A 24,343-nucleotide genomic window follows, 5' to 3' on the forward strand; every position below is an offset into this window, starting at 1 on the left:
GTGTTTGTGTGTGTGTGTGTGCGTGTGCAGGGAAGGGAGTCCATCTGTGACCACATGGTGACTGAGTGTGTGTCTCAATGTGACCAAGACTCCCTTCTTAGCCTCACATTCCTGGGGCTATAAATGGAACCTGAGCCATTGTGAGCTGTAGATAAACTACCCTCTTACTGGAGCCCTCAAACACACACACACAGACACACACACACACACACACGCAAGCGCACATGCACAGAGCAGCGAGCCGCAATACTGGACTAAACCTACTGGACACTGGACTCTCCATCAGACCCCCAGTTGGAGTTCAGGCAAAAACGACATACAGGTGAGCGTCCAGTGGACACACGCTCTCAGAAGTGTCACAGACACAGCACAGCAGCTCAATGGGTAGCACTGGTGCCCCACAGCTTCTGGGCTGTGGGTTCGAATCTCTCTCAGTCTGTGTGGAGCTTGCATGTGTTTGTACAAGTTTCCTCTCACAGTCCGAAGATGTGTTTCAGGTGGATTGGTAACTCTGAACTACCCATTGTGTGTGTGTGTGTTACATTCCCATGGTGTACAGATGTGTGAGTGACAGTAGGCAGTTTACTGCGGTGTATGTGAGTGACACTGTCAGTGTCCTCAGATAAAGGTGTCAGTTGAACACTTATTAATCACTCTATGTCACTTTGGAGAAGAGCATCTGATCAATGAAAAAAGGCAAAAGTAAGTTAGCTATGTAGGTCTAAAAACTGTCCTTATGTCTAGTGTTGTATGTTTATATTTATGCTTATTTACGCAGCACCGTGGTCCTGTGAGACACGACATTTCGTCCCACTGTATGTCCACACATGTAGTGGAATGACAATAAAGCTCGACTCGAAAAAAGGCTAAAAATGGATTTAAGAGAAGACAGCGTGTGTTTCTGGGAATGTTTTCTCCAGTTCACCATTAGGTCCAACAGTAGGAAACTGAGCTGAAGAAACTTTAAAAGCTGCGTGTCCTTGGACAGCGAATGGGGTCTTCACTTTGGAGGGCCGTCAGGACCTCTCTTCTCTGTACCATTTATTTACCTCACACGTTTGTCCAAAGGGTAATTAGTTCAGCGTAAGTACTTTGATCAAGGGAAATACTGTCGGAGGTGGGATTCAAACCTCTAGCCCACAAGTCCAAAGGTGGTGACTGTAACCACCACACCCTCAGCCAGACGTAAGGCTCTTGGTGGGATCGCCAGATGGGCAGTACAGTGGCACCTGAAGGGTTAATGGTTTTAGGTCTCGGGTGTCAGCGCTGGGTGTGGGAGGGTGATGATCTCACCACCACATGTCCAATGAGAAGAACCGCTAAGTTTAGGCACCGCCAGCCTTCACCATCCATCTCCCAGTACCTCCCAGTCCCGGCCGACGTCAGCAGGTCCCCTTCGCCACAGAGGTAAGTAAGACACCTGTGTGAGAGCGGAACTGGCAATGCACCATGGGAAGGGAGGCGCTGGCACACCTGGGGCACCAGAGCCTGAGGAATTGTGGGTCGTCAGCGACTGGTCACTTTTCAGGCCTCTTCTCCATGAGCTGTTGCTTCACTTGTTCTGATGGGTCTGGGCAGCTGTTCTTGATGCTATAAATACACACAGACACATACGTGTGTGTGTATATTTGTGTTGCGAATGCAGGTTCACTGCGAAATGAAGTTTAGATGCTGTGCTCAGATTTCAATAGAAGACCTGGAGATGTGTGGAGCTCATGTCACTCACTCATTAACCGCTTCTCCAGGTGTAGGTCGCGGTGGTCCGGAGCCTATCCAGGAAAAACAGGGCGCAAGACCAAGTACGGTACACCCAGGTACCGTATCGCAGGTACAATTCTTAACATATAATATGTGCCAACATCTGCAGTAAAATTATACTACATCACAATATACTATAAACCATAACTGAATCTGTACTTATTCAAGGATCAAAAATTCAGAAGTTTTCATCTGGGATCTGTCTGAAGGACCAGGCTCATTGTGTGTGTGTGTGTGTTTGTGTGTGTGTGTGTGCGCACGCGCACCTTTTAGGGAACAGTGCATTGCCATGGCGTCTCACAGAGACAGTGATGAAGCAGCAAATCAGGTTGTTCCTCAGGACGATGACACCACAAGCGTCAGGTCCATTCAGTCACATTACCTGCGAAGCCCCTCCCCCAGCAGGTTCGTCAGCCTGGACTGCTCAAGTGTGTATGTGTCCGTGTGCGCGTGTGTGTGCTGAATAACAAGTTTTGAGAACTATGTTCAACAAGCCATTTAAACTCGAAACATCTGGAGCGCTTTACTGACCCCTCCTCCGTACTAAGCACTCCTCCACATTGTGGTCCGCTCCAGGTTCTCCGTGGTCTCCGATACAGACACGGAGAGCATCTTCATGGAGCCCATTCATCTGTCGTCCACCATGGCTGCCAAGAAGATCATTAATGAAGGTAAAAATTTCAAACTTGTTTGTAATCAATAGGCAGTATTTTTCACGTAAAGGTACGAGGACTGTGGGAACCAGGACGGTCACGTCACGGTAGGCTCATGAAACGTTGCAGTCTATGTCTTTGTCTATTTCACTGTCGGTTTCAATGTCCACCTACAGTCTCAATGTCTTCTTCACCTCTCCGTCCTCAGAGCTGAAACCCAAGGAAGTGAAGGTGGAGCCGGTGTCAGAGAGCATGTTGGAGTCGGCAGAGCAGCTGATGGTCGAGGATTTGTACAACCGTGTAAAGGACATGATGGACGACAGCAGCCCTTATAACACCCCCTGTGTGTTGGACATCCAGCGTGCTGTGGTGCAAGACCGACTCGAGGCCCCATTCAACCCCGTAGATGAGGTGTGGCCAAGCATCTTCATCGGCGAGCAGTGAGTGCAGATTATTGTCCCCAGTCTACACACATTGGTGGCTCATAGCGGGACAGTGATGGTGACAGAGCTCTGTGTCTCCTGCAGGTCAGTGGCAGTTAATAAATCCCGTCTCAAGCGACTGGGCATCACGCACATCCTGAATGCAGCCCATGGCACAGGTGTCTACACGGGTCCCGACTTCTACGCCGGCATGAACATCCAATATATGGGCATCGAGGTGGATGACTTCCCAGACGTGGACATCTCCCCACACCTGCGCTCAGCTGCTGAGTTCCTGGACGAAGCTCTTCTGACACATAAAGGTTTGCAGAGAGCATCTTGGACCTGTACTAAGCATAGTCTTGGTCAAAGGTGGTTAAAGATCTTATCGTTAGTCATCATACTGTGATGAGTTTAGCAGGACTACATAACCTGTAAACAGCAGCAGTTAATCTCTGGTATCCCCAACCTGGTTCCTCTCCAGACACAAACTGCACATTCCCGTCCATGAAAAGCCACAAACAGAAGATTAGACATGACATTACACACTATTGGTGGAGTACAACACTTACACTGAACGAGACTGATTTGACAGCAAAGATGGGGACACTGAAGATGCTGGGAATCGATGGCACAGAGAATACAAATTCTCACAACCCCTCCAGTCTTCTTCTGGTCCATTCCTCTCTGACCAGAATGAAATCTTTGTTTCTCCAGAATCTCAGGCTCAACAACCAGCTGTAGCCTCCACTCTAGCACCTTACCAAAGATCTTCCTGAAAGACTGAGAAGTGTGGTCCATCGACAATTACAGCACATTCTGCAGCCTCACTTTTAAAATAAGGGGCAGCTGGTAGAGTAGTGACTAGCATTACAGCCTTCAGAACTAAAGTTTGCAGGTTTGATCCCCACCTCCAGCTGTAGTAGCCTTCAGCAAGGGACTTACCCTAAATTGTTCCAGTAAGAATTATCCAGCTGTATAAATGGGTAAATAATGGTAAACTTGAAACTGTAATAATTGTATCCTTAACACTGCAAGTCCCTTTGGAAGAAACAGTTGACTAAATATAAAAATGGGATATAATGCAGCTGTTTGGTACAGTCATCCACTGACCTGAAAAGGATACCTCAACAAGATCCAGTACTTTCAGCATTTCTGATGAATCTCATCCATCCCTAGAGCTCTCTCACCGCTGCAGTAACTTTGCCCTGAGAGATGGACCCCAGTCCCCCAGGAGACTATGGAACTTTCTCCTTGAAGGAAGGCCTGATCACTCAGTTCAGGGATTCCTCAAAGTGGTCCTTCCACCTCCTGATGACATCACAATTTTAGAACAACCTTATAGTTTGCCAGAACCTTTCTAAGGACATCCACGAGTCACTTTCTTTGGCTTCTCCAAATTCTCCTGTATCCAGGCTTTGGCTTCCGCAACTGCTGCTGTTATGAACCTTTAGCCTGTTGGTTCCATTCTACCAAATCTAAAGTTATCCTTGCAAGTACTGTCTGACAGACTACCCTCTTTCATTTAATGACTTACTTATCAATGTGTCCTTTATTTGCTTGTATGACTTGCACTAAGGATCTTCCAACCAAAGCTCCTTGCATCAGCTTCCATTACAGTAGTCTTTAAGTCTATGTCCCACACTTTCCTCAGAAAGGGAAGTGAAAATTCTACTAGAGGTGGGAGTTGAATTCATGGTGATTCAGGACCTCTGCCAGGTGCTACCAAGAAATCCTTTCTACTCACTTGGGATATTCCAATTTGGATGGTAGTCTCCTCAGCTGCCTAAACCAGGTCAATTTCATGTGATGTAACAAGCTTGACCTAAATGTCCAGAACAAATGGCCTCCAGGTGAGTAACATGACTATGAAGTCAATCATTGACTTCGAAACAAAGAAACTCCTGTAATCCACCACTTTCACACCTCACAAACAAGCTCCAGCTCCTTTACTACCAGTATGGTGACAGTTCCCATTGTGTTGGTCCATGCCCTGTAGATCTGCCCCCTAAAGCTCACATTGCAGGTGGTGAGCTGTTTAGTCATTTTGGGCTGAGTCCACCCAGATTACATGGGTTCCCCTGCAGCCAAGCTCTCAATGGGGAAGACCACCCCAACACATGGATTCAGGAAAACCAAAACACAGATAAGGTACTATTTTCTGCTGTCATTGAGATCTGTTACTTGGATTGCTTTTTCGTGGCCCATCACCTTTAGCTAGTTTGGCAAAAGTGACCAGACAACACAGCTCCAAAGACCCCTGAGGAGCTCAAGCCCCTTGTCCACAGCAAGGATGTGGTCTGTGAACCACTGAGCTCCGTATGGCAAAATGGGTGGGCCAATAAATAATAAATAGTAATAAATCCGCCACTTAGTGTGGGTGTGGTGTCACCTCTGTGGCACTAGCGTGAGTGTGCTATGACATTGGAGCTCTGAGAACAGAGTTATGGGAGGAAGTGTGACACTGCACTGCTGCATGAGAAAGAAAATGAAGGTAGGGTGAAACCTTGAAGTTACAGGATGACTCAGTGTTTTATGTTTGACAGAATGGAAAGGGAGGTTATTTTGGATTTTCTCACAATTCATTAATTGCAAGTGGACTGAATTTATCTGAAATAACTTGCTGTTCAACACAAAGTGTAGGAAGCAATGCTTTAAAAGGATATCTTTGGTCCTCTCCTGCAGGCAAGGTGCTCGTGGACTCTGTGATGGGAGTGAGTCGCTCTGCTGTGCTAGTAGCTGCCTACCTCATGATCTTCCATCACATGACCATCATGGAGGCACTACTGACACTGAGGAAGAAGAGGGCCATCAACCCTAACGAGGGTTTCCTAAAGCAGCTTCGGGAACTGAACGAGGAACTGCTGGAGGAGAGAGATGGGGATGATGACAGTGATACACTGAGCCAGAGTTCCGTTATCGAGGCTCATCCATGCCAACAGGGAAAAGCAGAGAGCATCCTGGGTGCCAGGGCACACTCCATACAAGTGGAGGAGGAGGATGGTGCGAGCGTTATGAGCAGTGTGATGTCAATGCAGAAAACTGCTGCCACAGCTCGGGAGGACTACACTGAGGAGCAGAGCAAATCCTTGCTGGACGAAGAAGATGAGGAAGATGACCTGAACCAGACGATCCGCGAGTGGCAGAAGAGGAATGAAAAATACCAGAGCGAGGATTGGTGGCAGGCGCAGTTGATGAGTGAGGATGATGAATCGATGTTTGGGGGAAGCCGACTGCCCGAGGATGGGGAGAGCGTCACCAGTGCCGACATACAAGCCTTGAAGGACAAGATAGAAGCTGGAGTGGGGCGGTGTTGCCAAAGTGCTGAGTCTGTCATCACCAATGACAGCAGCAACTGTGCAGACGTTTGGAAGGAGCGTCTGAGAGAGATCGAGGAGCAGATCACGGCCCGATACAGAAGTGCGGACCGGGAGGCCAGCGAGAGCGACAGCACGGACAGGGAGGTCGATGAGGAGAGCCTACTCTCAGACACGGGCTCCTCCCTCCTCAATTTCTGCAAGAAAAACAAAGACAAGCTGACACCACTGGAGAGATGGAGAATAAAGAGGATTCAGTTTGGGTGGAATAAGAAGGATGCAGAGGCAGAGAAAGGAGCTGGAGGCGAGCAGGATGACAATGAGGGGGAAGAGCGGAAAGCACCTTTGCCGGCAGATGTGAACCTTACAGCCTATCAAAGCTGGAAGCTGAAGCAGCAGAAGAAACTGGGGGCCGAGAACAAGGATGAGGTAGTGGAGCTGGGACGCCACGAGAACCCTGTCCTAGTGAAAAGGAGGCAGCGGCGTGAAGAGATTCTGGAACGCTCCAAACAGACCCTCGAAGAGAGTCAGTCCATGTGTGGGTGGGACACGGAGAGCTCGTTCAGCAGCAGTACCATTCCACTGTCAGCCTTCTGGTCTGGAGTGGCCAAGAGCGCCTCTGGAGACGACACTAGCTCCATGCTGAGCATGCAGAGCGGCCGCTCTTCCACTCTGTCACAAGCTCACAGCACACAAGGGCCTCCCCTACCCCAGGTGCCCATGGTGCCCTTACCAAACATGCAGGGCCCTGGAAACGAGGTGTTGAACCTGGCCAGCATTCAGAACTGGATCGCTAATGTTGTGACAGAGACTCTGATCCAGAAACAAAATGAGATGAGGGCTTGTGGGAGTCTTCCTCCATCTCGCCCTGCTTCTGTCTTCAGCCTGGGGCCCAAGTCATATATGAATATGGGGAGGGGCCTGGATGATGACAAGGTATCCATGCTGAGTGGGGCCACGGGCTCCAGCGTGTTGTCCAGGGGTGAAGGCAGCTCAGTGCTCTCTGCTGGTGGGGCATCTAGCATTTCTGGAACTGGCTCCCGCAAAGGCCGGATTTCCACTACCAGTGTGCCCCTCTACAGTCTCTTTCAGGACCAGGTGGACCTGCAGAAACTCAACTCTATGGACAAGGAAATGAGGTCAGAGATGATGGATAAGATGGCAGCTTATGAGGTGAAGAAGATTGCAGAAGATAACAAGCGCAGTACCCTTTTCAAGAAAAAAAAGCCTAAGGAGGACAGTGATGAAGATGGCAGAGATAATGCAGCAGATGTGCAGAGCGCAGCAGGCAGACAGATACCTGCTGGCCGTGACATGCCCAGCAGGACGTTGTCTGACTTGGCTGGCAGACTTGGCAGTGAGGACCTTGACAGAGACAAGACCAGCAATATTGACAGGTGGCTAGATGGAATCTCAGCACCTTCCAGGAGCTCTAAGTCCTTTGGTGCAAAAAGCTCAAAGCCTCAGGCTACCATGGAGTCCACAAATGGTACCTTCGCCAGCAGGAGGAAGGACTTTCAGGAGAAGTCATTAAACACTGAAGAAGAGGACTACGTGTCCAGATTTTCCTCCAAAGCTGCAAAGGATCAGTTTTCCTCAAGCACATTCAGACTCGCTGAAATGGATCCCAACAGAAGTGTGAATCCAGAGCTGTCTTATCACTCCAGGAGCTCAACGTTGGAAAAGGAAGATAAAGCCTATAACCTGATGGAATCTCGCAACTATGGAACACGTAGATCCTACAGCACTGAGGAAGAGGCAGATGAAGAGCTGGAGGAAGAGTCTGCAGCCAAGAGGAAGTTTTCCCACTACTCCATGTGTGAAGACAATGACAAAGATGTAACAAAAGGGCAGCAGGAGGTGGAGGATGATGATGAAGAAGATGTAACCACCTTTATCAGCAGGTGCAGGCAGCGCTCCAAGGCTCTGGTGGAGAGCGAGATGGACAATGATGCCATCATTAATGCCTGGAGAACTCAGCAGGAATCCAAGTTCCACTCTTCCAGGGGGGCTCAATCTTAATCTGCTGAAAGCAGAGTAAATATGTTTCTCTGCTAAACTATGTTTATTTGCGATAGTTTATTAGACCATAACTAATTACGCCATGATGTGACTTTGCTGGGACTGTTTTCCATCTTCATAAAAGTTTCATATTTTCCAAATGCTTCTTAAGAATTCTGTGTTTTGGTGTTTCCAGAGACGATGACGAAAAGGAAGTTCAATGGACTCGCGCTGCTCTCGCAGTGTGTGGAGAACTTTTGGAAAAAACCACAGCTCACAAGTGACACATTTGAAAAGGAGGTCATTCGAACACCAAACACTCAGCTCAGAAAAGAGCTGCAATGCGCTGTGCCCCTCTCAGGGATCTCATGCGCTGCAAGTGCCACAAAAACCACAAAGGTCACATCTGATAAGACTGGTGATGGAAATAAATTTTGAAAGAAAGAAAATGTCTCAGGCTATCTTCTTGCTTCATGCATTTCGAACATTCGTTACTGACGAACTGAAAATGGGCAAAACAGTTTGTCCTGAAACAGACGGAATTGTGGTCTTTCCTCGAATCCAACCAGGAACATGAAGTTAATCCACTCCGATGAGTATTTAGTCCCCTTTACTGAGTGTAAAAAGACAGGAACATGAAGTCGGAATAAAAACACACCGAGGTGCGCAGGCGAAATATAAAGTGACTCCAGGTATCATGTTGAGCAGCAGTACGCTGTGGTGCCAAGGTACTGAACAAGGTACTGAACATGGTACCATGCATTGCCACAGTAAAAATGACCCTGATTTTGAAATGGCTCAATCAGGGTAAGTAGCTTTGTGTACAAACTTCACAGTGCAAGTCACCTTGGAGAAAAGCATCATCTGAGTAAATCAAGGTACAGTGTAAGTTTACATGGTGTATTCTTCAGATATCAAGTCACAGCTAGAGGTGCGACGATTTGCCTGAAACGAACACATTCTATAAATAATATTTATAACCTCTAACTGTGACTTTTACAAACTTCAGTGACTGCAATATATGCCATTTGACACCATGCCATGGTAATAACTTAGTATTAACGAAGAACGTAAGAGGAGCGGCCCAATGTTACTTTGATTTATGAAAAGGAAAATACTTCTGCAAAATGACAGTTAAGCAAAATACTCAATTTGTTATGGGAATAACTGACACGTTCGAGGTGCTTCGTGGATGAACGAGTCGACATTTCGCCAACGTACTTTGCGGGACTGGAACATTCCACACGTCTTTGGACCGCCAAGAAATAACTGAGCGCAATGACGTCACACGTAACCGCTTCGTCGGCCTGCGTCAGGGGGCGACGTGCGACCGCGCGCCACTTTTGCGAAACCACCCGCTTGCGCAGATTGTGCTGTGTCACAACGTCTATTACATAAAATACAGGATGAGGCGCAAAAAATACAACTTTGTGTTGACGAAACGCTCGTGCAGCACCGCGTTTGGAAGTTAGGTGACGCACATCACCTACAACATTTATTTCGGTGGTCTTTGTTAGATGAGAAATTATTTGAATTTCTAATATCTTAGCCTTCTTTCACCTCACAGATCACGGAGCAGGACACAAGAACTAGCAGCGTGTTTCGTTCCAAATCCTCCTCCAAGTTTATTGCATGTTCACAAAGATTATATACCTTTTTGCATAACAAAAAAATTGGTTCTCATTGGTTTAAGAAGTGAGTCGGGGTCTAGGGACAAAACTATAAAAGGTAATTTTAAACAACAGAACGTTGGTTATACATATGGAGGATAGGGGGGGATATGGGATATTTCAGCCGCGTCCGTTTGCCCTTGAATCAAGTTGAACATAAACAAAGAGAGAAAAGTTAAACAGGAACTTCAACTTGAACGCACATGATTCTTACAGGTCTGACACACACCAAAAGGACAGGGAGGACAGAGAGATCGAGGTAGAGAAGAGACAAGAGAGCCATTTATTTCTCACAGTCTTAAAAAACCGATTGAACAGCGAGCATCGGAGTGCGAGTTGCATTAACTGCGCTGTCCGGTCAGACTGGAGTACGACCAGGTTGAACCAGTGTCGGTTATGGGTGGAAAGGGGTAAATTGGCGCTGGGGTGGGACTGAGAGGGTTTGTGGGCGGGACGATATGACATCAGCGTTGCGATTGGGTAGCGGGTGAGTCGGGGGGCGTTTCGAGGGCGGATTCTGGTTAAATATTCAATATGGCGGATGGCGACCCTGTAACTGGAAATGAGAGTTCAGCCAAAGGTAATCACTTCTGCCGTTACATATTCATATTTATATTCATATTCAATGAATTTATTTCCGCGCACATTGGGCTGCAGAGTAATCAAACATTATGCCCAACTGCAATAACGAAAATGTGTAAAAATTTAAATGTGCATTTATTCAAGACAAATCCGCTATTTTTTACGTAACTGGACGAGGGAAACACAAAACGGGCGGGTAAGAAAATGAACTATTCTTGCGTCTCGATTTTGACCCAAGCATGTTAACGGTTAGTAATCATCATGTTTAACTTTGTTGGAATCCGGCGTAGCAGAGATGGTTGTGGCTAAAGCTAGAAGCTAACCGTGCTGAGTGAATTTCCACACTTATACATTCAACTCCTCGGTGTTTCAGCAATCCTACTTGTTTATTCTTCATTAAACTTCTCCTTCGGTTTCATTAACTTTCCCACGGTCCTCAGGCTCATCATTGAAGACATTATGATGAGGCCTTTTTCCCGTTTTTGAGGTAAAAATCAATGATGAAGTGAGTGCAATACCACACCTTCGTACGCTTAATAATTGTAGTAAAAGGACAACTGGGGTGAGAACTGCTTCGGTCCTCACGTCACTCGTCACGGTTCGCCTTAGCAGTTACCCGCTAGCCTAATCATCATGCACTCGGGTACTACTTAGTTTGACGTAAAAACGAGGTAACTGCACTCTTGCGATGATTGTGGACTAGAGCTCTGCGATTCGGGCTTGAAAGAGACTTAGTTCATCTTTATTAATCGTGTTTTATTCAGCTGTGTTTCCTTGGCACCGCTCTACGTCGTCCTTTCTCACTAAGTGACTCGTAGCGGCAGCGCGACTTTACGTAAAATGGCCGGGTGGTTTGTTGGCCCCGCCCCTCATCTTTAAGCATGCGCGTCCCCGCCAGTCCATGTCCATGTCCATGTGCGTGGGCGCCGCGGCTCGGTTCTCTCCTCTCTCCTTCCCCCCGAGACCTGGTGTGCTCTGTCGGGGCGGCTGCTCACGCCAGTCCGAGGCTTCCCACCGAGCAGGCCTGTGTTTCCCAATTAATTAAAAAAAAAAAAAAACCATAATATAAAATAAGTAAACCCAAAATCCAAATTTAATTAGATTTTACCAGAACTAAATCTGATGCCGTTCACGTTGACTTAATTAAACGAAGTTGATTGCATCTTCCGTTTCAGTTTTCCGACTTACTCAATGAATCATCATGTCTGTTTCCACTGAAGTGTTTGATAAAGTGTTCGGATAAATCTGTGACTTTACTGTAGGATGGAAATACAGTATTTTAATGGGCACAGTCACAGTGTTCTCCAGTCACGGGACTCAATAATCTCTGAAATAAACCTGTCCTTTTCTGTAACAATCTTACGAATTAATTTAGTGGGTAAACATGGTAATTTGTTACTGAACACCTTGCTGTACATGGGTTCAATACAACACAACTGTAACAGTAGTATTCTAAGTTTTATGTTTTTCTACAAAACATCTTAGTGTTGAATTACAATCATTTACCCATTTTTCTAAGCTGGGTAACTTTTACTTTATTAATTCTGGACAAGTACCTTGAAAGGTATTGAAGCCCCAGGGTGATTTGAACCTCGCTGTTTCAGGTGCAAGTTCACAGCTCTAACTGGTGTGCCATCCGCTCTCCACTTGAAGTGGAGGTGTGCCTATGTATGTATGTATATCTATCTCTCTCTCTCTCTCTCTCTCTCTCTCTCTCTATATATATATATATATATATATAATATATGAATCTCTGTATTAGCCAAGGATGGTAAAAATCCAACAGTTTGCCTTACAGTATGCAATGATTCTACACGTCTTTTCTTCATCGCTGTACAGGACACCGGGGTTGTGCGCTCAGTGTCTCCTGTCCCGATATCTGATCGATTATTGCTCTTGCTGAGCCGTTGGTTTCAGGCCCTGTTCGACGTACTGCGGTCAGTACAGTCCTGAGGAGGTGTGCCCTGGTAGCTTCACCCCGTGGGGGGTCACAACCGCCAAGCTGAGGGAGCAGCAGTCAGATAGACAGCGGACCGTTGCTCTGACCTCCACATTAGGTGATGAGATAGAGGTGGATCCTTCGGTCATCACCGATGAGAAATCAGCGGCAGTCTCTGGCGTTCAGCGCAGTAGAGTTCCAGGTCACAGCAGCAGCATTTCAGGAACTTCAGTGCGAGAATCTGGAGGACGGACGGACAGACGGACAGACAGACAGCTCAGTGTGCTTTACCTTCCCTATTCACTGTCCTGCTGCAAGCATCTCTTAAGGGACCTGCTCAGAGGACCTCAGCATTTGGACCATTTTTGACTTTCCTTCATATGTATTGACTGCAGTAGTCACTTACTGATTCCTGTCAGTGGTAAACTGAATAGATCGACATGCCTGTGCTGTGATTGTAGCGGTTTGAGCTGCTGTCTTCGAACCAAAAGGTCGTAGGTTTGAATCCCACTTCAACTGTAGTAAATAATTGTAGGTAGATTAATGTTGTAAGTCACTTTGAAGAAAGCGTCAGCTAACTGAATAAATGTAAATGTCCATGGTGAAAGTCCAGTATCTGAGTGTACTGGTTAAGGTTCTTAAATACCCCCCTAGCAACTGGCAGTGAATTCTAGTGTTATGAGCGTATGCACCAAGGTGACTTAAACTACTAGATGCACTACTTGCACTGGGTCACTCATCATCCATACATCAGTGGAACACACACACTCTCTTTCTGTCACTCGCACATTATGGGTGACGCACTATGGGGGAACCTGAACAGCATGTCTTTGGACTGTGGGAGGAAACCAGAGCACTCAGAATAAACCCACACAGACAACATGCAAACCCTACACAGACCGAGCGGGGATCAAGCCCACATCCCCTGGCACCACCCAGGAGCTATGAGACAACAGCACTACTCACTGTACCACAGTGCTGCCCAAATTGAGAACTTGCACTGGCTGCGAATCGAGCCCAGGCTTCTCGCATGGCAAGCTAGAATTCTGGTGCTGAACCACCAATGCTTTCTTAGGTTCTTAAATGCTTATCTTAATTGTTATGTAAGTTATATAAATATGCAACAGTGCACTGGCCTTCAGTTAATGGGAGTCTTGGACATTACGCTTAACTAAATGACAAATGTTTGGAACGGTGGAGGGAGGTTATTTTTTCTGAAGAAATGATGGGAATTTTTGTTGGCTTGTGGTGTATCTAAATTTGAATTCCATCACAAAAAATTAGCATCGATTGCTATATTTCATTAATTTATTTGTGCAATGGATATTCATGAATCTCTTTCATGAATATTAATAAGCTAAAAGTAAGCGATCATGAATAATTCATTTGGTAACAAAGAGCTGTGAGAATCAGCAGCTAATATGAGTAGTGTGGCGTCTCTCTGCAGAGCACTGTGTGTGTGTGGGGTTATTGGCTATCTGCAGATGCCCACCTGTGCTGTCTTTACAGTGAAAACATTATCCATTTGGTATTTGACAGGTATTTACCACAGTTGGTCTCACACTTCCCTCTCACTTTGCCTGTTTGTGTTGTTCTGGCAGGACTGCAGTAATGGTGGTCTACTTAATTGTTCATTTAAAATTCTGTTCATTAAAACATTTGCATAATGTACAGCCAGCAGCAGCACCGAAATGTAGATGTACCCCCCCCCCCCCCCCCAGTCGGAAGCGTGATGATTCACTTTTTTTTATTTAATGCACCTTTGTTTTACTTTAACATTTCTTGACCTATTTATGAACTTGTTAAATCTAAATGATGATAAAGTGCTGGCCGGTTGTGTGGCTCTAAAGCACATGAAGCTTTTTGTTGGTTGTTGATACACTTTTGTTTACTCTGTTTTACTTTTCTTCGGAGGAAATTGTCTGTGAATACACAAACGGGTGGAACAGGGAGGGCCCTCAAAGAGGCGTTCGCGCCGGGTTGTGTAGCTTTTGCCCTCTGAGCTGCAGGTGGGAGATGGAGCCGCCCTTGCGTTTGGCTGCTGGTTCACTTCATTTTCGAAATGACCTTGAATTAAGTACAAGGAAAAGCCGGCCACCCCTCGACCCGCAGCAGTCGCTCGCTCATTTGACGAGCGAGCGGCTCCGCTATGCATTTGCATGCGACTTCAAAGCGTAATCCCTGAGACTAAATTAACTTCTCAGATAGTCAGCAAAGAGAACTCTGAGCTCTCTGAATATGCTAATCTGCTCCTAAATACACACGTGCATTTGCATATGGTGCTTTCTGTAGTGTTGCAACTGTGTGCATTTGTGGCAGCAGTGGGACGTCTCTGCACCGCGGTATGTGTGTGGGGATGCTCCGCGCTGCTGCGTTTACCAGGTGACGGGCAACAGGTGGGGACGTCCTTCTCCCTTCGTACCCCTCTCTCCACGAGTGTCCTTGGTTACCATCCCCAGGTACCTCAGTGCCTCATGCCTCCTCTACCCTTAATTGGACTTCGCACATTTGCTATCTTGCTCCAGTGCTGGGTTAGAGTTTCTTGTTATCCAATTAATATGGTAATGAGCTGATAAATATTTATGATAGATTTAAATTATGCAGAAAGCTTTCAGTGCTCTGCGAAATGAATTGCTCACAGGACTTCAAAGCGCTCGCCTCAATGCTAACAAGGGGGCGATTTGCATAGAGCTTTAATCAGCTGCATATTGATTACGTCTCATTACTGAAAGTACCAGCTGCAGTCTAGTTTCTGGTTTGTTCCAGAGAAGGGAATTTCTGTGCAGTCGGTCTGTGCGACGACTCTGCGCAGGCAAGTGGCTTTCGTTGACCGACTGAACGTGGGGCTGCGCAAACTTTCTCACTCCTAGGCTCTTTTAGTGCTGCGCCGCTCAGGACCGTGTGGGAGAGAGGGACCCGCTTCGGCAGCGCCAGGTGAGAGTGTGCGTGCGGTGCGTGGGGCCGTAGGGCCGTTCTGTTCAGCGCGTTAGATGTGTGATGTGTTGTTAGCCTATTAGTCTGGTCGTCGTCCTGTGCTTGGTGAGGTGTTGCACCTCTGATCTTCTCTTCCTGGTGTCACATTGTCCTTCAGATTTGTACACATGTGACTCTGACATTTTCAGGGCTGCTGTTCTTCTTGCTGCCAGAAAAGCCCTCCTGTCCTTCATGCATGAGTGTTATAGTTGTGTTTTCAAGGCTTTGCAGTGTTCAGCTCTTTTGCATTCACTCACTCTTGTTAGCAGTTTGTCCTTGTCAGAATGGCAAGGATCGGGAGCCTATCGTGGAATTGCTGGCAGCTAGACTGGGCGGGGCACACCCTTAACGCGTCAACCGTCCATCGCAGTTGGCCCTTTCCCTTTTCAAGTAATTTCTGGAACATAGAGGCGATGCTGCACGTTAAGGTATAGGGCTCTTTTAGAATTTATCTTATTTGTCATCAGCCATTCAGGCTGTTATATTGCAGTAGTTAAAATACTGTACAACAGAGTATTTATTACAGCAGAAAAAGGCAACGGGTTGATCCTCCCTTACGGTGTTGTACAATATATGGAGAGAGAACTGTGTTGGTCCAGACAGTGAGCCTTGGGGAACTACGAACTGGAGACACTGATGATGCGCACTGTTAGCAAGGCGTGCACATGCTGGAGAGCAATAACCAACATGTGTAGGACTCCAGCCTGCGCAGGTGTGCTGTAATGTGTCACTGAGATTTATGAGCATTAGCACAGCGGGACAACCTGCATCCCAGGGTGAGCTCAGATCATTAACTGTTTGACATCTGATCTCTTGTAGAGGGTAGAATGAGCAGTCCATCAGAAAAACCAGAGAGCATCACAGGAAACGGAGGCGGAGACACAGGTGGGATGTATGTCTGCAGCAAGTCTGTCTTGGTGTGTGTGTGTGTGTGTGTGTGTGCGTGCGTGCGCGCGCCGGCGCATGCTCACGCGCGCATGCGCTTCCATGTTTTCACTATTTGTGTTATGTTTCAGCAACCCTGGTAAATGGACTGGACAATCAGAGGCAGGGTGTGCAGACCACAGGGGTCGTCGCCAACGCATCTGCACAGGTAATGCGCGCTGTCACACATGGGCTCGGGTGTGGAAAAGGTGAGCTGAAGTTTCGGTTGTGGAGTTGGGCGCACTACCTGTGTTGCACATAGTGTTTCAGAGTGTCTGTCTTGGCCATACCGCAGTGGGTTTGAGCAGCTAGGAGTTTGCCATCGACAAGGAACAACCCCACATAAACCAGAGCTATGCTGCGGTTCTTGGGAAACAGGTGGCAGAAAAATGCTAATTTATGCAAAATTTGTTATGCATAACTAGTTTCAGATTACATAGCCCCTCTTTTCCCTTCCCTTCTTCTAAGGTTCCTGTGGGCATTAAGTGCACTATGCATTGCGTATCATTTGCTTGAAAGCATGGTCAGCTAGGTGAGCGAACCCTGCTGTCTGTGACCGGTGGAACCGTGGTGACCTGTTTGGACCACGATGACAGACACACTTGTACCAGGGAGGGTTGCTTTCTTCAGCTCTTTTCTGAATCTCTGTTGATTTACAGCGTAGTTTATATGGTTGTATAAATCTTTTTGGGTGGAACACCGTGCTTTACACATTGAGGTTACTGTACCTTTACTGACACAAAGCAGGGTGGGATTACTGTAAAACCTTGAGTCCATTGAGCAGCTGTGATCTTGAATCTTGCCATGGTGTAAAGACTTTTTTTAAAGAGACTTTAGGATGTTTTTTCATTTATGCAAATATATCTATGTTAATAGGTTTTGTCTTTATTTTTTCTACCTACTTGTAGGATCATGTCTAGTAAAATTGGGGAAATATTCAAGCTAAATTTATTTATTTATTAAAAATAAAATCTGAATTGTTGTGGCAACATGATGTTCATGTGATCATATTCCAGCCTGAAAACAGTTTTGGGGAAATGTCATAGTATCTGTTTTGTGTACCTAGGCTTCAAAAATAGAGCATTAGTCTGAGATTTTACAGTACTCATTTTAATCACAGGTGACCTCCCTCATCCAGTGGTGATCATAAACATGCTCAAGTTGTGAAGTTCAGTTCTGAAGGTCCCACTTGTTTTGGTGCAATTTCAGACCTGGTGTGACTTGTCCCTGGGTCTTCTGTTGTTTCATATGGGGTTGCTTCTTGATATTGTATTAAAATCCATCTTTTGTGTCCTTTTAAACCTCTTCCAAAAGCTCCTTCAGACAGTTGTGCCACAAGTCAAACTCTCCGACCCTCTCCTTTGTTCTGGTCCTAGTGTAAACCAGCAGACACAGCAAATGGTACAGGCGGCAGCCAACAGGGAGCTCTCCCCCAGAATCAGCTCCTGTTGGCTGGAGGACAGATTGCTGGAGTAAGTGATGTGTGTGTGTGTGTGTGTGTGTGTGTGTGTGTGTGTGTGTGTGTGAGATTAAGCTCAGCTCAGAGCTCACTCTTTCACAAGGCACATTGGGTGGCAGTTGACCATAAGAGGAACACAGTTCCACAACTCTTCTTCTCTCTAAGTGTGTTTAAAGGAAGCTTTTCAGGGGAAGCTGCAGGGCCCTGTGGTGCCAACTCCCTTGTGAACAGGACACACGTACACATACCCCCCCGACAGCAAAGGTCGTACCAGATACACACACCCGCCCTGACCTTAAAGGGGTCACACTTGCACACCTGCCTCACTACCAGATTATCTTGAGTGACTGATCAAGACTAGTTCATAGAATGTGACTAACCAGGTGGTTAACTCCCCAACTGTGGCCTTTGCTCTGTGTTTTTTATTGCTCTTGTTGACAGTATTTACTTTTATTGGAACAGCAGGTATTTATTTGTGAAGATGTTTTCCTGTGAGTTGAAGTTGTCACCGTTGTCAGTGGTTGAGAACATTAAAAGAAAAATGTGACTCAAAGGAACTCTATACTGCAGTACTGCTTGAACTAGTTTTCTTTTATTAAGGTAGATTTTTAGTCACGGTATCTCAGTAATTTGACAGTAGTGGACGTGTTTTCTGCATACTTTTCGTGACTCCTGGTGACAGTGTGTCCTCTGCTCTCCCAGCTGGCTCTAAACCCCACACAACAGCAGCTGCTTCTCCAGCAGGCCCAGGCTCAGCTCTTGGCCGCAGCCATGCAGCACTCGGCCGGCCAGCAGAGCAGCACAACGGGTGCAGCCCTCTCAGCGTCCGCAGCCACGCCCATCACACAGGTCCCGCTGTCGCAGCCTGTCCAGATCACACCTGTAAGGATGGAAGCGCTGCTGCTGCGCTCAGCTCTGCAGTACATCTCGCTGTCACACAGATGACTGCACCTCAGCGCTTCTGTTACTACTCATACAGTTGTGAGGAAGAGTTTGTGAGCCCTTTGGAATTGTCGGAACTTCAGGTTGAATGGTAACTAAAATGTGACCTGATCTTCACATATTATTCATGATATCAAATTAATAAATGGTCTTATTTAACAAAAAGCGCACAATATTTTACTGTTACATATTTTTCTTGAACAAATGCTTTAAGCAGTCCCAATAATTGATGGAAAATGTGGATGGAAAATTTTCTATGACATGTACATGAATTTGAAGAAATGCATCTGCTAAATGAATACATGTAAATGTGAAATGTATGAGAACACTTATATATACTATCTAGTGGAACCTCCTTTGTTAGGAACAACCTCAACCAAACGCTTTGTAGCGGCTGATCAGATCTGGACAGGGGTTAGGAGGTATTTTGTCCTGTTCCTCTATACAAAATATTTTTGCTTTGTAAATTTTTTTGGGTCTTTTGTTAGAACGTCCTGCTTCAGGTCACACCAACATTATTTTCCATGAGACTGAGGTCAGGCCGTTGAGGAAGATGGAATTTCTTTGGAGTCACACTGTTGTCGATTTCCTCTTGCAGTTTGGATCATTTTCATGTTCTACCACCCAACTTGTTTTAAGTTTTAGATCAAAAACACCTTGACATTCTGCTGTAGACTTTCGTGATGCAGCTCAGAATTCATTGGCCCACCGATAACCTCAAACCGTTTATGCCCTGAGGCAGCAAATTTCCCCACGCTGCTATTCTCTCACCATCAAGCTTTACAGTTGGGATGAGGTTTTGGTGTTGGAGTGTTTTTTCTCCAGACGTACCACTGTGTACTTTTAGCAGAAAGTTCAACTGTTGTCTCATCTGTTCTTAGAAAACTGTTCCAGTAGTGCTGTAGAACATCCAGGGGGGTTTGTAGCAAATTTGAGATGGGCAGCAGCAATGTTATTTTTGGAGAACTGTCGTTTCCTCTTTGGGGACTCCTGTGTACGATGCTCTTGTTCTTATGGTAGATTGATGATAGACATTGTCAAGCGTAAGAGATGCTTGCAGATGCTTGGCTGTCGGCCTAGGGTTCTTTACCAGTTGTGTCCCCTTGCACTGATCTTCGTAGGATGGCCACTCATAGGGAGAGTATCAGTGGTGCTGAATTTCTTCCATTTCTCTAGAGGCCCAAGTCTGTAGGATTCCTTTTGTAACACTTTCCAGTCTCATGGGTTTCAACAGCTCTTTTTCTGAACTTCTTTGATGTCTCTCTTCATTGAGTCATTCTTGTGAAGAGCAGGTAACCAGCGTGCGTGCGTTTTAATACAGCTGGGCAGGTGAAACCCATACCTGAACTGGTTGGAACACCTGACTTACTGACTGGAGTACCTGACTCCAGTTACTCACTTTTCAAGATATACATGAACCCCTAGGAAAATGACCTTTTCCGCCAATAACCCTGATTGTTTTAAACCATTCTTTCAATAAAGGTATGAAAATGTTTTTGTTAAATAAAGCTGTCTTTATTATTATGACTTAGATGATCAGATCACATTTTAGAAGCCATTCATGTAGAAATCTATCATTCCACAGGGCTCACAAATGTTTTCTCACATCCAAATATCTATGGATTTTTCTGCACAAAAGTACAATACCACTGAGTATAGCGCCACCAGCAGCTAATGTTGAGCATGTCTGCGGGAGCGTCCAACATGGCGGATTGTAGGTGCAGATATCGTGGGCCATTAAATGTTCTTGATTGATCCTTCAATGACTTTATCACAATGGCTCCCAGGAGTGCTGATCTGGCATCTCGAAGTGCTGCTCCTGTACTGCGTCCACACGCAGCCTGTCTGAGCGCTTTCTCGCACATCTGTCTGGCAGAACTTCACCTGGTTGTACCTGTTTCTATACACCTGTGTGTCCCGTGTCTCCCTGTGCCAAAAAGGAGCTCCTGCAGCAGCAGAATTTGAACCTGCAGCAGTTTGTGTTACTCCAGTCGGGGCAGCCGGTCTCCACGCAGCTGCAGCCGGCACAGTTCATCATCTCGCCGGCGACATCCCGCCACCAGGGTATGAGTGTATTAGCCGCTTTGTGGTGTCCCCCCTCCACTGGTGTCCTGCATCTCATCTGTATGACGCATCTCTCTACCCCGCAGGTGTCCTGCAAGTCCCGACCCTCCTAACTCAGCTACCTCAAAGCGAAGCCAAGGGGTCGCACCCACAGCCGAGTGTTGCCCCAACAGCTCAGGTATGGAACCAAGCCCATCCTCTGCACACGGCAGTAATTCAACAGCAGGTGTTCTTTGGCCGGAGGGAAGTGTTTGATCTGTGTGTCGTCCTCTTCACAGCAGGCCACATCAACTCTCACTGTCGCAGCCATGCCCATTCAGCCACGCCCCCTGGTGGTGTCAAAGCCATTGGACACACCCACTTTGGAGGATCCCAGTGACCTGGAGGAGCTCGAGCTGTTTGCCAAGAGCTTCAAGCAGAGGAGGATAAAACTGGGTTTCACTCAGGTGAGGAGGGAGCCCAACTGACCAGTACCCACGCTGCTTAAAGAGACACTGGTTAACCATTACCTGTGGTGTGGGCCTCTCAGGGAGATGTGGGCCTTGAAATGGGGAAGCTGTACGGGAACGACTTCAGCCAGACGACCATCTCTCGCTTTGAGGCGCTCAACCTGAGCTTCAAGAACATGTGCAAGCTAAAGCCGCTGCTGGAGAAGTGGCTCCACGATGCAGGTGTGTCCCCTGGCCATTAGCTCCTCCCCTTGTGTGAGAATGTTAATGAGGTGGTGTCTGTCTCTGTGACCCCTTCCTCAGTCAGATTCACGCTACAGTGCTCATGTGATGCCCCCCCCCCCCGACTCTCGGTGCAGAGAACCTGAGCTCAGAGCGCAGCCCCGGAGTGTTGGGTTCGCCTGCCCTGGGTGTCGAGGGCCTGAACCGGCGGCGCAAGAAGCGCACCAGCATTGAAAGCAACATGAGAGTGGCCTTAGAGAAGAGCTTCCGGGAGGTGAGCTGCTCCAGAAGTCTGCTTGTAACGTGAACGTCATTTTTATTGCTTGTAACTTAATGGTAAAAGGTTAATAATGCTGATATTCCTCCATTTTTAATGAGTTAAGTTCTGTAAAAATCTTAAAGCATAATAATTAAAAATAAAAGAAGAAAAAAACACTTAGGTCTTTGTAATATGTGTTGACATTGAGCCACATTAAAGTTATTTAGCGTAAGTGCAAATGAATATCGCTGATGCCTACAGGCGCTCTTCAATCTATTGATTACTGACTCTCAGGACCACCAGGCATGAGTTGTAAATGCTGTGCAAGTCAGTTAAAGTGAGGTGGTTCCACACTCTTGTTCTGTTTGTTTGCCCTTTACTATCCTCTCTTGGTGCGGGGGATAAACAAGTCGTGTTTGTGATACTGTTTAAAATAACTTGGATAATGTAACTGAAAATATAAATGTGTGGCTGGATTCTGGGCAGCTTGAGAGATGTAAACACACACACAAACTGTCCAGGGTTCAGTTCAGTGCCCCACAGCCTCAGTCCATGCAGGCAACATGTGGCATGTGTGTCCTGTCTGAACAGAACCAGAAACCTACCTCGGAGGACATTGCTGTGATCGCATCTCAGCTGAACATGGAAAGGGAGGTGGTTCGCGTGTGGTTCTGCAATCGGCGCCAGAAGGAGAAGAGGATCAACCCCTCCGGCAGCTGCAGTGCTGACAGTTCGCCGCTCAGAGAAGGCATCCCGCCTTGCTCCCCTCCCTCGGTACGGCCTGCAGAGCTTCTCCTTGTGTCGCCAGGAGCGTCCAAGAAGAGCTGCGGTCATCCTGCATCACTGCTGAGTTCTTCTCATCCTCCACAGGTGTCAGAGAACCCAGCCCCACCCCCCACGAGCGCAGTGTCTTTTGGCTCCGCCCCCATAGGTTGGTGCAGAGCAACCTGATCAAGTGCAAATGTTAGTCACTCAGGATTTGCAGCATGCGGCACAGTCGCCCCCTGCTGGTGCGGAGCTGGTGCAGCATCAGTACTGGGTGTGAAGGTGTGGCTCTCGGAACATGTAGAGCAGGGGTCACCAACATGGTGCCCGCGGGCACCGGGTCGCCCGCAAGGATCACATGAGTCGCCCGCGGGCCTGTTCTAAAAATAGCTCACCATAGCGCCACTTACCAGTAAGCTGCATCTAATTTTTTTTTGTTGCTATTCTTTTTAAATCACACTTGCATTGGTGTAAATTTGAAAATGACAATATTTAAAAAAAAAAAAAAAAAAAAAAAAAAAAAACTTTAAAAATATTTCATATTAGATTAGAGCTAGCTGGTCTCCACGGCAACCGTTGCCGTAGAGAGCAGCTAGCGGGCACAGTGAAGGGGAGGAGATGATTTACCCCCGAAAACATGGCAGTAAAAAGAAAGAAAACATATCATTTTCACAGTGAATGGGAGGAAGAGTTCTTTTTTACCACTGTGAAAGATTCCTGCGTGTCTCATTTGCGGGGCGACTGTGGCGACGGCAAAGCGGTACAATGTTGAGAGAGATTTCAGAACGTGTCACGCAAGCTACCATGCTAACTACCCACCGGGCAGCGCGTTACGAGTGGAAAAAGCCCGCGAGTTAAAGGCAGGTTTGTGCAAACAGAAGTCTTTTTTCACGAGATCGGTGAAAAACCCCCAAAAAGCAAACTGGTAGCCCTTCACATTAATCGGTACCCAAGAAGTAGCTCTCAGTTTCAAAAAGGTTGGTGACCCCTGATGTAGAGGTTCGACTGTCTAGGTGACCCCACATAGTCCCCCATGTACCCTACGCAGCCTCATTAATAAGGGGGAACCCGATCACTCGTGCCAGTGTATCATGAATATTATTTTTTTAGTAATTTTCGCATGACATAATCTTATTTGGTAAACTTCTGTTCAAGAGAACTTTTTCCTGCCACTTTTGGGAAGTACGTATGATAATATATTGATGGAGAAGAGAGTCCAGTCTTTACAGTGTCCAGTCACCTGTGGTCTGGTCACATGTAGATGAACCGCACCCCTACTCTTCCAGACACCACCCGCAGTGCGATGACTGCAAACGCAACGTCCGTCATCTCCGCGAGGACCCCCGGAGTGACAGCGGTCGCCCTCAGCACTTCCCCTGCAGGGGCGGGCCGGTCAGGTGACACGCCCCCGTCAACGAAGGCTCCTTTGACATCAGCCGCCACCGTGGGCAGGGGGCACCTGATGGCGACCGTGCCCAGCCTGTCTGCCTCCCTGCAGAGCTCTGGCTTGGCCACCATGGCGCCAGCCAGCGGACTGGGTTCTGCTCTCATTGGAGCAACCCAGTTCCCGGCAGGGTGAGTTTGTCCTCTTTTCTGTTCCTAATTCGATTTTTTGTGACTCCAAAGATACTTTTCCCACAGTCAGTGAAAGGTTAATAATATATAATGTAATATAACGTTCCTCCATTTATTCACTGGATCTGTAAAAATGCCAGAAGTAAAAGCAGTAATATAAGGACTTTAACACTGAAGTTTGAACTCAAAAATAATTTAAAACAACCATATGTCCAACTTGTATTCCTTGCTGATTGTCCACTGATCTGTGGCGTCACTGTACATAACGTTCCTCATCCTGTTGTTGATCAGCGACACTCAAACACCTGAGAGGTGCGGTAAACGTTGTGGAAGCATGTTGAATGGGGGAGGTCCCACACTCACCCCTGT

At 46.9% G+C, this 24,343-nt stretch overlaps 2 protein-coding genes across 8 annotated transcripts in view; both read left to right on the forward strand.

Moving 5' to 3' along the window:
- The first annotated feature begins 1,212 nt into the window (after window positions 1-1,212).
- dusp27 (dual specificity phosphatase 27) lies at window positions 1,213-8,566 on the forward strand. Its single transcript, XM_018748038.1, has 7 exons — window positions 1,213-1,407; window positions 1,746-1,828; window positions 2,032-2,163; window positions 2,335-2,429; window positions 2,620-2,851; window positions 2,939-3,156; window positions 5,519-8,566. The coding sequence occupies exons 3-7, from the start codon at window positions 2,048-2,050 to the stop codon at window positions 8,170-8,172; spliced, it is 3,315 nt and encodes a 1,104-aa protein (XP_018603554.1). The 5' UTR covers window positions 1,213-1,407; window positions 1,746-1,828; window positions 2,032-2,047; the 3' UTR covers window positions 8,173-8,566.
- Window positions 8,567-9,832: 1,266 nt separating this feature from the next.
- Window positions 9,833-24,343, forward strand: part of LOC108931952 (POU domain, class 2, transcription factor 1-like) — a 31,477-nt gene continuing 16,966 nt past the window's right edge. For 2 of the 7 annotated variants that reach the window (XR_001965965.2, XM_018748049.2), the window contains exons 1-13: window positions 15,954-16,027; window positions 16,135-16,200; window positions 16,332-16,408; window positions 17,616-17,711; window positions 18,401-18,580; window positions 20,581-20,704; window positions 20,791-20,882; window positions 20,983-21,150; window positions 21,234-21,375; window positions 21,513-21,649; window positions 22,226-22,408; window positions 22,505-22,565; window positions 23,686-23,974. Coding sequence is in view for 6 of the 7 variants with exons in the window: in XM_018748049.2 (XP_018603565.2) it covers window positions 15,955-16,027; window positions 16,135-16,200; window positions 16,332-16,408; window positions 17,616-17,711; window positions 18,401-18,580; window positions 20,581-20,704; window positions 20,791-20,882; window positions 20,983-21,150; window positions 21,234-21,375; window positions 21,513-21,649; window positions 22,226-22,408; window positions 22,505-22,565; window positions 23,686-23,974 (1,688 nt within the window). In the remaining variant the exon portion in view is untranslated. The other 5 variants (XM_018748051.2, XM_018748052.2, XM_018748050.2 and 2 more) reach the window with 5 other exon arrangements.

Source organism: Scleropages formosus, chromosome 14 (assembly GCF_900964775.1).
Source record: "Scleropages formosus chromosome 14, fSclFor1.1, whole genome shotgun sequence".
In the NCBI taxonomy this organism is placed as follows: domain Eukaryota; kingdom Metazoa; phylum Chordata; class Actinopteri; order Osteoglossiformes; family Osteoglossidae; genus Scleropages; species Scleropages formosus.

What these genes read in the sequence shown, in the direction of transcription:
- dusp27 (XM_018748038.1), top strand. Translation starts at nt 2,048, where the DNA reads ATGGCGTCTCACAGAGACAGTGATGAAGCAGCAAATCAGGTTGTTCCT. An exon ending in AGCATCTTCATCGGCGAGCA is followed by an intron (nt 2,852 to 2,938) that starts GTGAGTGCAGAT and finishes TGTCTCCTGCAG; the next exon opens with GTCAGTGGCAGTTAATAAAT. An exon ending in AGCTCTTCTGACACATAAAG is followed by an intron (nt 3,157 to 5,518) that starts GTTTGCAGAGAG and finishes CCTCTCCTGCAG; the next exon opens with GCAAGGTGCTCGTGGACTCT.